Genomic DNA, 12791 nt, shown 5'->3' on the forward strand with positions numbered 1-12791 from the left:
GAAGCAGCAAAATTAACTCTTAACAGCTTTTCAGCAATTAAACAAATTCAGATTCATTCACCAGGTCAGGAAACAATATGTGAATTTTTAAAGTGGCCTTCATTTACTAACAACTCTGAATTGTGCTCAAGGAGGTATCCATACTGTGTGTCACTGTTTGTTCACGTTTGTCAAAGCAACAGCAAATAAAGAAGGTGGGGAGAGAGGGCAAGGAATACAAGCTGGCAGGTGATAGGTGAAAACAGTAAAGGGCTGAAAAAGGAGGAATCTGATAGACGAGGAGAGTGGATGATGGGAGAAGGGGAGGGAAGAGGGGGACCAGAATGGGGAACTGAAATAGAGAGAAGGGGGAGAGGGAGAAATTACTTGAAGTTATAGAAATTGATGTCCTTGCTGTCAGGTTGGAGGCTACCCACACGGAATATGAGGTGTTGCTCCTCCAATCTGAAAGTGACCTCACTGTGGCAATAGAGGAGAACGTGGATCGACATATCAGAATGGGAATGGGGAGTGGGGTTAAACTGGCTGGCCTCCGAGAAACCCTGTTGGTTGTGAGTGGTCCAATCTACACTGGGTCTCAGAACTGTAGAGGACGCTGTACCGGGAGCACCAGATACAGTGGATGACCCTGATAGGCTTGCAGGCGATGTGTTGCCTCACCTGGCTTTCTTGTGCAGTTACATGTAAGGTGATGGTGTTGTTGGGAAGTGGGATGAGGACACCCACTTCGCTCTCAAAGCACCTAAAAATCTGTATTTCTGCAAATCAATTTGTTAGACCTTTTTACTTTTAATCACTGACTTTTGCAAACAGAATCAACCTTATTCCAAACAGTTACTAATTCAAGCTGTTATAATCCTGGTGCTTTGAAATCCGAGGCATGAAAGAAATTTCCCCTTGCCATCAGTTTTCCAGTTGTTATCCACTGTCGACCTAATGCTATTGTTCGATTACATTGTCCTTAACCTTTCAAGATAAAGGTCTGATACTGCAAAATGCACTTTGTGGTAGATCGTACTAAGTATGACTGAGGTAGAAATTCCTTGGCCATGGGATTTAAAAATTATGGCAATTGCTCTCCATCATGGCATTAAGAGTTTTTCTGGGAAGCAATACATATAGGTCTCTATTGGCAATGATCTGTAGATTACTTTCAACAATAAGCAGAATCACTGTCAGAAAACATTTCTACTTTCTCCCTTGATTCTAATTGCAAAAAACAGACTTACTGTATTGCTCAATTATATGAACTTCAAACATACAAAAACTTTGCCCTACGTCAGGGTTATTTTAACAGAAAATGCCTCAAGTATGGGGTGACCATGTTGAATAAATGGTCTACTTAGTACTGGTGGAAGTATTGGTGACTGGAATATAGCTGTTCTTCTTCTTCTTCATGTGCCTTGTGCGTTACACGCTTGGGCGATCATGGCTTTCCACATCCAACAATCCCACGCAGCGTCAGTGATATCTCGCACACTTAGATCTGTTAATTCTTTCACAGTGTCCATATATTTTCTTCTTTGCCTTCCTCTTCCACGTTTCTCAGGCATACGGCCTTGTAATGTAAGGCATTCTATTTCTCCCTTTCTGATGACATGGCCCAAGGATTTAAGTTTCTTCTCATTTAATGTTCTCGTAGCTGTTCTTATCTTAAACTATCACAGTTGTATGAAATACTTGCCAAGATACTAAAGTGCTTGGATTTTGTTTTTAGATGTTAATTTCAGGAAGTAAGTAGCACTCTTAGCACAGCAATAGAAGCAAGGATCATTCAGAGCCACGATACCAAGCTTATGATTAATTAATATAAATCTTCTCTTGAATTCCCAGAGTTCCAAGCCTTGCACTACAACTCTTTTTATATGAGAGAGAATCAGATCAAAGATGCTGTCATTCAAATATAGTGCATGGATTGAAATTTTGTGCAGTTTTATTAATCATCCACCATAATTTCACTGGAGGATCCGTGTAAATCTATGGGAAACAGCTGTACAAGTGAATGAATGGCATACTTTTCACTAAACAGTAAATCCAAATGAAGTTTATAAGCTTCCTAATCTTACTGAATTCATCTGTTTGGTAACAAGCTTGAATCCATTAAAATAATGTTTGAATGGGCAAATGCTTACTCCATATGCTGTTTAATATTTTGCTTCCCTGAATATTTTTGTTTAAAGTACATAATATACCTGTGTTATCATGTCTCTCAAAAAGTGGTCAAGTTTAAAATCTTGGGCATGTCTTTCTTTAACCTGAGATATGCACAGTGTGCTAAACAGTCCCATATGGCCTGCCTGCTCTCTGATGAGTATGCTAAATACTCTGATGAGCATGATGAGCGGATGAACCAAGAGGTACGTCATACTGAAGGCTACATCTGTGGCATTCAAGTCTGGCGATCCAGGCCTGTACCAGAAGATCAGGTATGATCTGCGGAGGGCTATTTCAAGGGCAAAGGGACAATTTCGAAAGAGGTTGGAGGTGACATCAGATGCATGGCAACTCTGGCAGGGGTTGTCAGCTCTATCAACTGTTAAATTCTAGAACAGCACAAGGGATTACTTTTATAATATGTTTTTCAGAATTTCAAACTCATTTAAATGTGGTTGATAATCCTGATCAGTTAAATCCCTTTAAGAGATGCGTTTCTATTGTCATCAACTCCAATGAGTGGTCGGATGTTAAAATGGTTCCAACCATACAGAAGTGCACACTGAACTGTGACTGTTGATTTTACTCTTTGCTGCCATCATAACTGGTAAAGTGGATGAATGGAAACTAACCAGGATAGTCACAGAAGTGACGTTAGCCTTTCAAAAGATTTTGTTTACTGTATTGTTTTGTTTTTTCTATTGCCAAGATGGTGCTGGTGAATCATGGTGACGTGTTGCAGCTGCTTACAAAACTTATAAATATATTTCTCACTGCAATCTGCAGCCTGTATTTCTCATGCTGGAAGGGTACCGTAATGTGGATGAAGGTACAGCACATCGCCATGGCCAGAAGAGAGGAAGGAGGGAAGAACTCTAAGCCAGGCTGAAACGCCAAGGAGTGGAACTCCCTCTACCCAGCATCTTGTTAGCAAATGTAAGTTGCAGCAGAACAAGACTGAGGAACTAAGGGAAAGATTGCTGTATCAGAGGGAAATGAGGAATTGCTGCGTTCTGTTTCGCGGATACATGGCTCACTCTGGACACACAGGATATCTGAACTGCTGAATTGGAGAAGGGAAAAGGTGGGGGTCTGCATTTCGTGATAAACTCTTTGTGGTGCTCAGATGCAGTGGTCTTGTCGTACTCCGGTTCCCCTAATCTAGAATATCTGATGATTAAGAACCGACCGTTCTACTTACCAACAGAGTTCTCCTTGATCCTGACTGCGGTTGTCATACTACCAAAAGCAGATGAGAAAAACACTCAATGTATTGAATAGCATGATTAGCGAAGAAGAAACAGCCTTCCTTGACATCTTTTAAATAATTGTTGGGGACTTAAAAAAAAAAAACTTGCTTAAAGAAAACTCTGCCCAATTATCATCAACATATCACCTACAGCACCAGGGGTCCCAACACACTCGACTACTGTTACACTGTGATTAGGAATGCCTACTGTTCCATGTCTAGACAGCATTTCAGGAAACCTGATCACTTTCCTCCTACCTGTATATAGGCAGAGGCTAAAGAGCAAGGTTGCAGAGATAACTACAGCAATGACATAGTTGCGGGAGGCTGAGGCGTGGCTACAGGGTTGCTTTGTGTCTGTAGACTGGGCCATGCTCAAGGATCTGAATGAAAACACCACGGTTGCCACAGACTCTATAAAAAAAGTCATAGGTAAGTATGTCCCCCTAAAAAAATCACTCTGAGTCTTCCCTAACCATAAGCCCTAGATGAACCATGAGATCTGTAGTCTGCTGAGGGCCAGGTCAATGGCATTTAGCTCTGGTGACCAAGTTAGCATACAAAAGGTCCAGGTACGATCTCTGGAAAGCCATCTCATGTGCAAAGAGGCAACTTTGGACGATACCTGCATCACTGAAGGGCTTAAATGCTAACATCTCTTACAAAGTGAAACAAAGCGACATAGGTGATAACAGGGCTTCGTTCTAAATATGCTCAATGCCTTCTGTGCTTGCTTTGACCATCAAAATATGGAGGAACCTTCAAGCAAGACAATGAAACTCAAGGTTGTATATGGTGACATATATGTACTCTGATAATAAATTTACTTCAAATTAATTCCCACAGCCCCAATGACCCTATGATTTCAGACTCTGAGACCAACGTGAGAGGATCCTTTAGGAGAGTGAACCTACAGAAACGCATTCAGCCCAGGTGGGGTATCTCGTCGAATACTGAACACCTGTACTGATCAACTGGCTGAAGGAATCACCAATATCGTTAACTTCTCACTTCAGTAGTATGAGGTACCCTCCTGCTTCAAGCAAGCTTCAGTTATCCCCGTGCCCAAGAAGAACGTGAAGACCTGTGTCAATAATTATTGTCCAACGGCGAAAAAGTCCACTGTGATGAAGTGCTTGGAGAGGTTGGTGCTGAAACATGTCAACTCCTGTGTGAGAAGCATCTAGGATCCATTTTAATTTGCCTACAGTCACATCAGATCAACAGCAGATGCCATTTCATTGGCTCTTCACACAATCCTGGAACATCTAGACAGCGAAGATGCAGACATCAGGATGCTCTTCATTGACTACAGCTCAGCATTTAATTATATCATCACCTCAAAGCTAATTAATAAACTTTGAGTCCTCGGCCTCAATACCTCCTTGTGCAATGGGATCCTTGGTTTCCTCACTTACAGACCCTAGTCATTTTGGACTGGCAAGATCTCCACAATCACCAACAGCGCAGATACACCACAAGCCTATGTGCTTATCCCCTCTACTCTACTCACTTTACACTTATGACTGTGTGACTAAGCAAAGCTCCAATGCCATATTTATGTTTGCCGACACCACTGTCATTGGCTGAATCAGCATATGGGAGGGAGACTGAAAATCTGGCTGAATGGTGCCTCAACAACTTCTCCCTCAGTGTTAGCAAGACAAAGGAGATGATTATTGACTTCAGAAGAAGGAAAGCCAAACACCATGAGGCAGTCCTCATCAAGGACTCAGAGGTGGAGAGGATTAGCAACTTTAAATTCTTCTGTTTTGTCATATCAGAGGACCTGAGGGGGACCCAGCATGTAAGTGCCAAGAAGAGGATAGCATGAGTAATACCCACCTCACAATTGAGCACATCTGCACAGAACACTAATGCAGGAAACTGGCATCCATCATCAAGGACTCCCACCATTCAGGCCATGCTCTCTTCTCGCTGCTGCCATCAAGGAGGTAAAGGAGCCTTAGGACTCACACCACCAGGTCAGGAACAGTTATTACGCCTCAACCATCAGGCTCTTGAACCAGACGGGTTAATTTCATTCACCCCATCACTGAACTGTTTCTACCGAGCTGGACTCACTTGCAAGAACTAACTAACCAACTAACTAATTAACCAATCAACTAACTAAATTAATTAATTCAGTTTTCTTTCTTTATTTTATACTTGAACAGTTTGTTTTATTTTGCACATTGGTTGTTGTCCACTATGTTGGGTGTGGTATTTCATTCATTCTATTGTGTTTTTTGTACTTACTGCGTTTGCCTGCAAGAAAATGAATCTCATGGTTGCTACGTATATGGTGAAAGATATGTACTTTGATAATAAATTTACTTTGAACTTCTCACTCAGGAATTCAGGAGTACAGTTGTCTGAGTCTGATTTCAATTTTGACTTTCATATGCGCATCAAATGTCCTGGGAAAATGCAAAAGTCAAGATAATTACAAATGGTACTTTATGTTCTTGGACTAAGTTAATGAAAACAAAATGAAAACTTCTACTGGAAATGATTTTGGGGAAGGAAAGTTATTAGCTATTTTGCTTATTAAAATATGCCATTTGATTAAAATGTGCTTGTTTTTGTATCCTTGGGAACAGAGTATTTGAACATCTTCTAGTCCTTCTACCAAATAGTTTCTCTCTATGCTCAAAGATTTTTAAACCCCATTCTAAGGGAAATAGACCCCTTTTAATATTCCTCAAGCCTCCACTCTGCCTCTTCTGCTCTAGATTTTACCTATTTATCCATTCTCTGCTAAGAACTACAATTCCTAGCAATATCCTCAAATCTTCTTTGCATTCTTCCATTTCAGTTGCATCTTTCCATTAAGATGGTGACTGAAACTGAATGTAGTACTCAAAGATATAGCATAACTGACATTGTACAAATCCTCAACATTACCCATGTAGTAAAAAGTTTGTACTAAAAAGTTTTGCACTCAAGACATTTAAAAAAAATCGCCTGTTCTTCTAAGAATCTGTGCACAAACACCAAGCTTTCTCCGTTCCTTCATACCTCAAAATTCTGCCATTTATTGTACTGTTCTTTTGCCTTGTTGCATCTTTCCATATACATTACTCTACATTCTCTGAATGAAACTCACTTCACATTTTTAACTCAGCTGAGCAGATCACATGATACCTCCTTAAGAGTTTAACACTTTCATCCTCACTGTTAAATTTTTTGCATGACCAGCACTATCAAGCTGTTTACATTTTGGTCCATGAGTGTTAAGCCCTTTGGAGCCTTCAAGTTCCAAAATCGTTGTAAACCATTACCCATCATTTCCTGCAACTGAGCCAAATTTTGGATCTAGTTTTCTATTAATACTTGGATCCAAAGGACATTTTTTCCACTGCAGTTTGCACAGCAGTTGCTGTCAGAAGCCTTGTGAAAACAGACCTCATTAAGTATATTACATTCATCTGACATTCTCAATCATGTTAATTGAACATGAATCCACGCAGCCTTTTGCTATATAAATGAGCCTTTGTAAATGTTAGTTTCTGCTGCACTTTGGGATTGATTCAAATAACTTGACTGTTGGAAACTAACCAGCTTGTAGTTACTTAGCTTATCTCTTCCTCCTTTTTTAAGAGAGCAGAACCATGTTAGACATCCTCTGGTACCATTACAGTGGGCAGTGTGTGACCTTGACTTTTATTGCACATACCTTGAACAGTTACTTGTGACAAACAATAGAAACAACTTCATAAATGCAGACATACCAAATTCCCCAAAATGAAAAGAATTAAGCATGTCACATGCAGCCTCAAACTGTTTAACAGAAAGGACAATTCTGATAGGTGAAAGGAGGAGGTATTTTCTTAATTTGCTCCTGCATGCTAGCACCTATTTGCATAGATATCTTTCAGAATGCACTTGGTTTTGTTGAAGGCAGAGCTTAGCACCACTAAAACAAAACAAATCAGCAGAATTAACGATCACCACTGAAAAAGATGATCTTGTGATTGTGTGAGCCATCACAAGAGGACCCTTGTTTTTGAAATGTATCACTGATTGCACCGAACAGGTTTTATTTGTGGTTTGTCTGGATAATAGCTTTGTGATGAAGAGCCATCAAGGACTACAAAATACATTTTATGTTGTTATGATCAAATGAACCAGTGGAGGTTTTGCTAGTGCTAGGTTTCCTCACCGGCTACTGAAACAATTCAGAAACACACACCTCAAAAAAAAATGTTAGCTGTTACTAATAATGCAGCAGTTCAAAACAAGTCACACTGCTTGCATTAAATGAGGAAATAAGCAGACAGAATGAATCTGTAAATATGGAAATGTTTGATATAATTTTAGAGTAGCATTGTAGCTTTTTAATAGTATTTTGCATTAGCAGGTTTTTGTCCACACTTGGGAGATGATGTGGTAAACTTCTGGCAAGGTTTCATTAGGAACACTGTCATTATGCTACCAACTTCCTGGTGATCAATGACAACACAATATAAAATTGGGTAACCCAGGAAGCACAAGCGAACAGAGTGAGTTTTAAATTGACAGTCCCATATGCTGGAAGTGGCTATAATAATATTCTTTCAACCTGAGAATAAGGAATTATTCCTTCATTGAGTGGTAGAGAAGAAAGCTGTGTGGGATTAAAAAGATGCTGTTTAAGAACGAGCCCTGGGATATTTCACCACTGTTGTTTTGTGTAGCACAGTGCACATGTAATGCAGCTGCTGCCTCGCTGTGTACAACCTGGATCTCAGGTGCTGCCTGTGTGACTGCACACGTTTCCTCCCACATCCCAGAGATGTAAGTTCAAGTTCATTGTCACCTGACTGTACAACCAAAGGAAACTGTTCCTCCAGACCATGGTGGACCCACAACACATATATCATCCACAGCACATAAAGCAAAATACTACCACAAATAAGTTAATAACATATAATTCAAAGTGCACGTGAAGTGGGCAGCACAGGTAAACAGTACAATTAAAAAGCTCTCTGTCCTAGTTATGAGACCTCTGTGGTGGCAGGATACTCATGAGTATCACAGCCTGGGGAAAGAAGCTGTTGCCTAGTCTGGCCATGCTAGACCCGATGCTCCTACTGCTTCTTCCTGACAATAGAGGGTCAAAGAGATTGTGGTACGGGTGGTAGGGATCCTTGGTATACAGCACTCCTGGTAAATGTCACAATACGGGAGAACGAGACCCCGGTGATCCTCTCGGCAGTTTTTACTATCCTTTGTAGGGTCTTGTGGTCCGATGCATTGCAGCTTCTGTACTACACAATGACGTACCCAGACAGGACACTCTTGATGATACTCCTGTAGAAATTTGTTAGAATGAGTGCACAGCTTAATCTCCTCAGAAAGGGTAGACACTGCTAATGAAGAGTCGTTGTGGGTCCAGGTTAGAAATTGGCCACTGGGAATTGTCCCTAGAGTGTAGGGAGTGGGAGTATTTCGGAAGACTGATAAGAATGTGGGAAAAATGGACGTTAAGATTTATTTAAATAGTGGTAGATAATCAGCACAGACACAATCATCTGAAGGGGTTGTTTTCATGCTGAATCTCCATGATTCTATGTTAAGGTCCAATATAAATGAAGGTTGTTGTTGCTGCAACAGGGTTGAAATGAGGTAACAAGTGCACATAAGTAACAGCTTCAATCAGTGGACTGAACAGTCTGTTTCTGTGCTATAGATGTTGTAAATAAATAGATATTTGAATGATACTGAATAATTACATTAAACGTTATAATACCTCCCCTATCAATAATATAAAGAAGCTACCTGCATCATCTTTCTAGCTGCGTGGATACGGCCTGCACTTACCCATCTTCCCTTCCTCCACAAACAGAACGTTGAGTGGGATCAGACAACTGAAGTAGAAAACATCAATGTTGTTTTTCACAGCCACCTGAAATTAAAAAAGGCTAGATCACTCTTCCTGTAAAGACTGAACGGTTTATGAGAGAAAACCAAAGTCATAGTAAATTACAGTTTTCGGACACGTAATTTACCCCAGGTTTTCATAATTTCTATCAAAATTCAGTGCTTACAATTTTGACATCAATACTACTTTTGGCAACAGAGCTTATGAAGTGCACAGGAAAAATAAACTGCCTGTGAATAGATTTTCTGCTCTGCATACACCTTCAGCAATTTCACTACCTTGCTATTACGGGACTTGCGTGACAACTTTGCTTCTCAGTTTCTGCACACTGATCTGCTTAATACCAAAAATAAACCTTTTCTAATCCAATGCAAAAAAATTATCAAGGAAATTCTCCAGCGGTGGGAAGCGAGAAGAGGAAGAGAGAGCACAGAAGTGAGAGTCAGAGATGGACGAAGTACATGTGAGGGTGGAAGTTGGAGGTAAGTTAATGAAACTGACAAGCTCAGCATGGATGCATGAAGCGGTACCAATGCAGTTGTCAATGTAGCAGTGTAAGAGTTGGGGAGAGTTGCCAGTGTATGCTTGGAACATGTTCTGTTCCATGTAGCTGAAAAGGAAGCATTGTTAAGGCCAATGTGAACGCCCATGGCTACATCCTTAATTTAGTAAAAGTGGGAGGAGCAAAATAGAAACAGTTGAGGGTGTACCAGTTCCCTCCAATGAAGGAGGTTGATGGTGGAGGGGAACTGGTTAGGTCTGTTCAGAAAGAAATGAAAAATTTTAGAAGTGTATAGGGACTGGCCTTCCTGAGTCAAAATAAGGTGAGCTGGATCAGGGAACTTCTCTCTTAAGAGGAACAATTCTCTCTACATCCACTCTCTCAAGACCTCTCAGATTCTTTTATGTTTCAATTAAATCCCTCTCTCATTCTTCATTGCATTATCAAGAGATATAGCACACCTAATCCACTCCAACCATTAAGTATCCATTTACATTAAATCAACAATTAAAACAATAACCCCACCTCCTAACCCATTCCCTTCAGATTCTGCTACTCAGCTACAGAATTTTCAGCAGCCAATTAATCTATTGGCCATCAATTCTTCGGGATGTGGGAGGAGCCGAGAGCCCCAGATGTTCACAGACAGAATATGCAAACTCCATACAGATAGCACCAGAGGTTGGAACTGAACGGCTCTCTGGTGCCATGAGTAGTGGCTCTAGTGGCTGCATGAAATATGCTGTTTAAAACGCCAGCAAATACAATTATAACCTGTCTAACTTTTCTTCATATGACAATCCAATCGTTACAGCTATTAACCTAATAAACCTGTTTGAACTGTTTCTAATGCATTAATAATTTTAATAAAGCAGAGATCAATACTGTATACAATATTCCGGATATGGTCACACCAGTGATTTATAAAACCAAATAATAACCTCCCTACCTGTAAGCTGTAAAAATTGTTAGCTTTCCTCATTATTATACAGTATCTTTTTTAAAATCATGCACCATGAAACTCAAACCTCTTTGCATCTCAGAGCTCTGTAAATGCTAAGCAGCTAGATAAATTTTGTGTTTATTTACCCTGACAAAATCCATTATTTCACCTTTTCCCTTATTCTTCATTGGCCAAGTCTAACCTAACAAACTATCCATATCTCTTTACAGGCTTATTATGTCCTCTCTACAACTTAGCCCGCTGCCCATCTTTTTGTTGACAGCAAATTTAATTTCGATACTTCCTTGGCTATATCGGAACTCTCTAAGTTGGGACAAATATGCTGATGCACAGGTTCCATACATGCCAAAGGATAATAAGGCCCACGATGAGGAACTGTGAAATATTGACCATCTACCACAGTTCAGATGTCACCTCCTAGCAAAGGTAAATGTAAGTAGTTAAATTTACCATTTCAGCGCACCAGCAAGGCCTTATACTGAGTTAAAGAGAGTCTGTAGGTTAGGAGCTTAAACACCAAATGTATAGCCAGCTCATCTCCTCCTATAAGCTGCTGAGACCAAAACTACTTACAGGAAGCACTTGAAAGAAATAGAGAGATGCTAAAAATGATGCCTCTTACAAAATCTCCCAAATGCACTAGGAGCATAAGTGAATCAACTTTAGCAATTTCTTCCAGGCAAACAGCTCTAGTATTAAGTAGGAACGTGACCTCTGGAACTGTCTGTTTGGAGTCTGCATGTGTTCCTTGTGACTACACCGGTTTCCTATGGGTACTTTGGTATTAAGGGCCATCAGTCAGCTTATCTGAACACGCCTGAAGTTATGTATAACTGATACAAAATTCCTGAAACCTGTTCCAAGCTCTGGTAATGAGAAGAGTTGACAGGAGAAAATTCAAGGCTGTTGTTAAAATCTTTCTGAAAAATTGAATATCCCGATTGACTTCCAGGAATTCCTAGCCAGAATGAAGCAGCAACCCTTAGAATGACAGAGAACCTTAATCCATGAAGATCGCAAGAAATCCAGAGTAAAGAAGAAGGGTCTTAATAGCTCACAAACTACCTATTTGTCCATTCCATCAACCGTTGCTGGAGTCTGCACATCCACTCTGGCCTCATCAATCACCTCAGAACACACAGTATTGGAGTAACCCTAAGGGATAATCTAAAAGGCCACCACATTTTAGTTGAAGCATTCACTCCTTCCACTACTAGCATACACTGGGCACACTACAAGATGAAATATGGCAACTCACTAAAATACTTTGACTAAATCTCTCAAACCAGTGACATCTGTTACCAGGTCAGGACAGCAGGCACAACTTAGGTAGTAGAAATAAATGTGCTGTTTTCTAAATGGAGAGAAAATCCAAAAATCTGAGATGTAAAGGGACTTGGGAGTCCTTACACAGAACACGATAAAAGTTAACTTGCAGGTGGAGTCAGCGGTGAGGAAGGCAAATACACTATTAGTATTCATTTCAAGAGGTCTAGAATACAAGCGCAGGGACGTGATGCTGAGGCTTTATGAAGCACTGGTGAAGCCTCACCTTGAGTATTGTGAACAGTTTTGGACTCATCTAAGATGTTCTGGCATTGGAGAGGAGAGGTTCACAAGGATGATTCCAGAAATGAAAGGGTTATCATACCAGGAACGTTTGATAGCTCTGGTTCTGTACGCAATGAAACTTAGAAGGATGAGGGGGCATCGCATTGAAACCTTTTGACTGTTGAAAGTCTAGACAGAGTATATGTGGAAAGTATGTTTCCCATTGTGGGCGAGTCTAGGACAAGAGGGCACAGCCTCAGGATAGAGGGGCGTCCATTGAAAATAGAGATGTGGAGAAATTTATTTTGTCAGAGGGTGGTGAATTTGTGGAAGTTATTACCACACGCGGCTGTGGAGGCCAGATCATTTGGTGTATCAAGTTTATGGTATCAAAGGTTACGGCTAGAAGGCCGGAGAGTGGGGCTAAGGAGGGGAAAAATGGATCAGCCACAATTGGCAGACTTGATGGGCCAAACAGCCTAATTTTGCTCATGTCTTATGGTCT

The 12791-nt window shown here is 40.5% G+C and overlaps 1 protein-coding gene across 2 annotated transcripts in view; it reads right to left on the reverse strand.

Moving 5' to 3' along the window:
* Window positions 1-12791, reverse strand: part of ap2b1 (adaptor related protein complex 2 subunit beta 1) — a 265422-nt gene that overhangs the window by 72358 nt on the left and 180273 nt on the right. For both annotated transcript variants that reach the window (XM_072243607.1, XM_072243606.1), the window contains one exon: window positions 9209-9293. In XM_072243607.1, the coding sequence (XP_072099708.1) occupies window positions 9209-9293 (85 nt within the window). The remainder of the gene's footprint in view (window positions 1-9208; window positions 9294-12791) is intronic.

This window comes from Mobula birostris, chromosome 25 (assembly GCF_030028105.1).
Source record: "Mobula birostris isolate sMobBir1 chromosome 25, sMobBir1.hap1, whole genome shotgun sequence".
NCBI lineage: Eukaryota > Metazoa > Chordata > Chondrichthyes > Myliobatiformes > Myliobatidae > Mobula > Mobula birostris.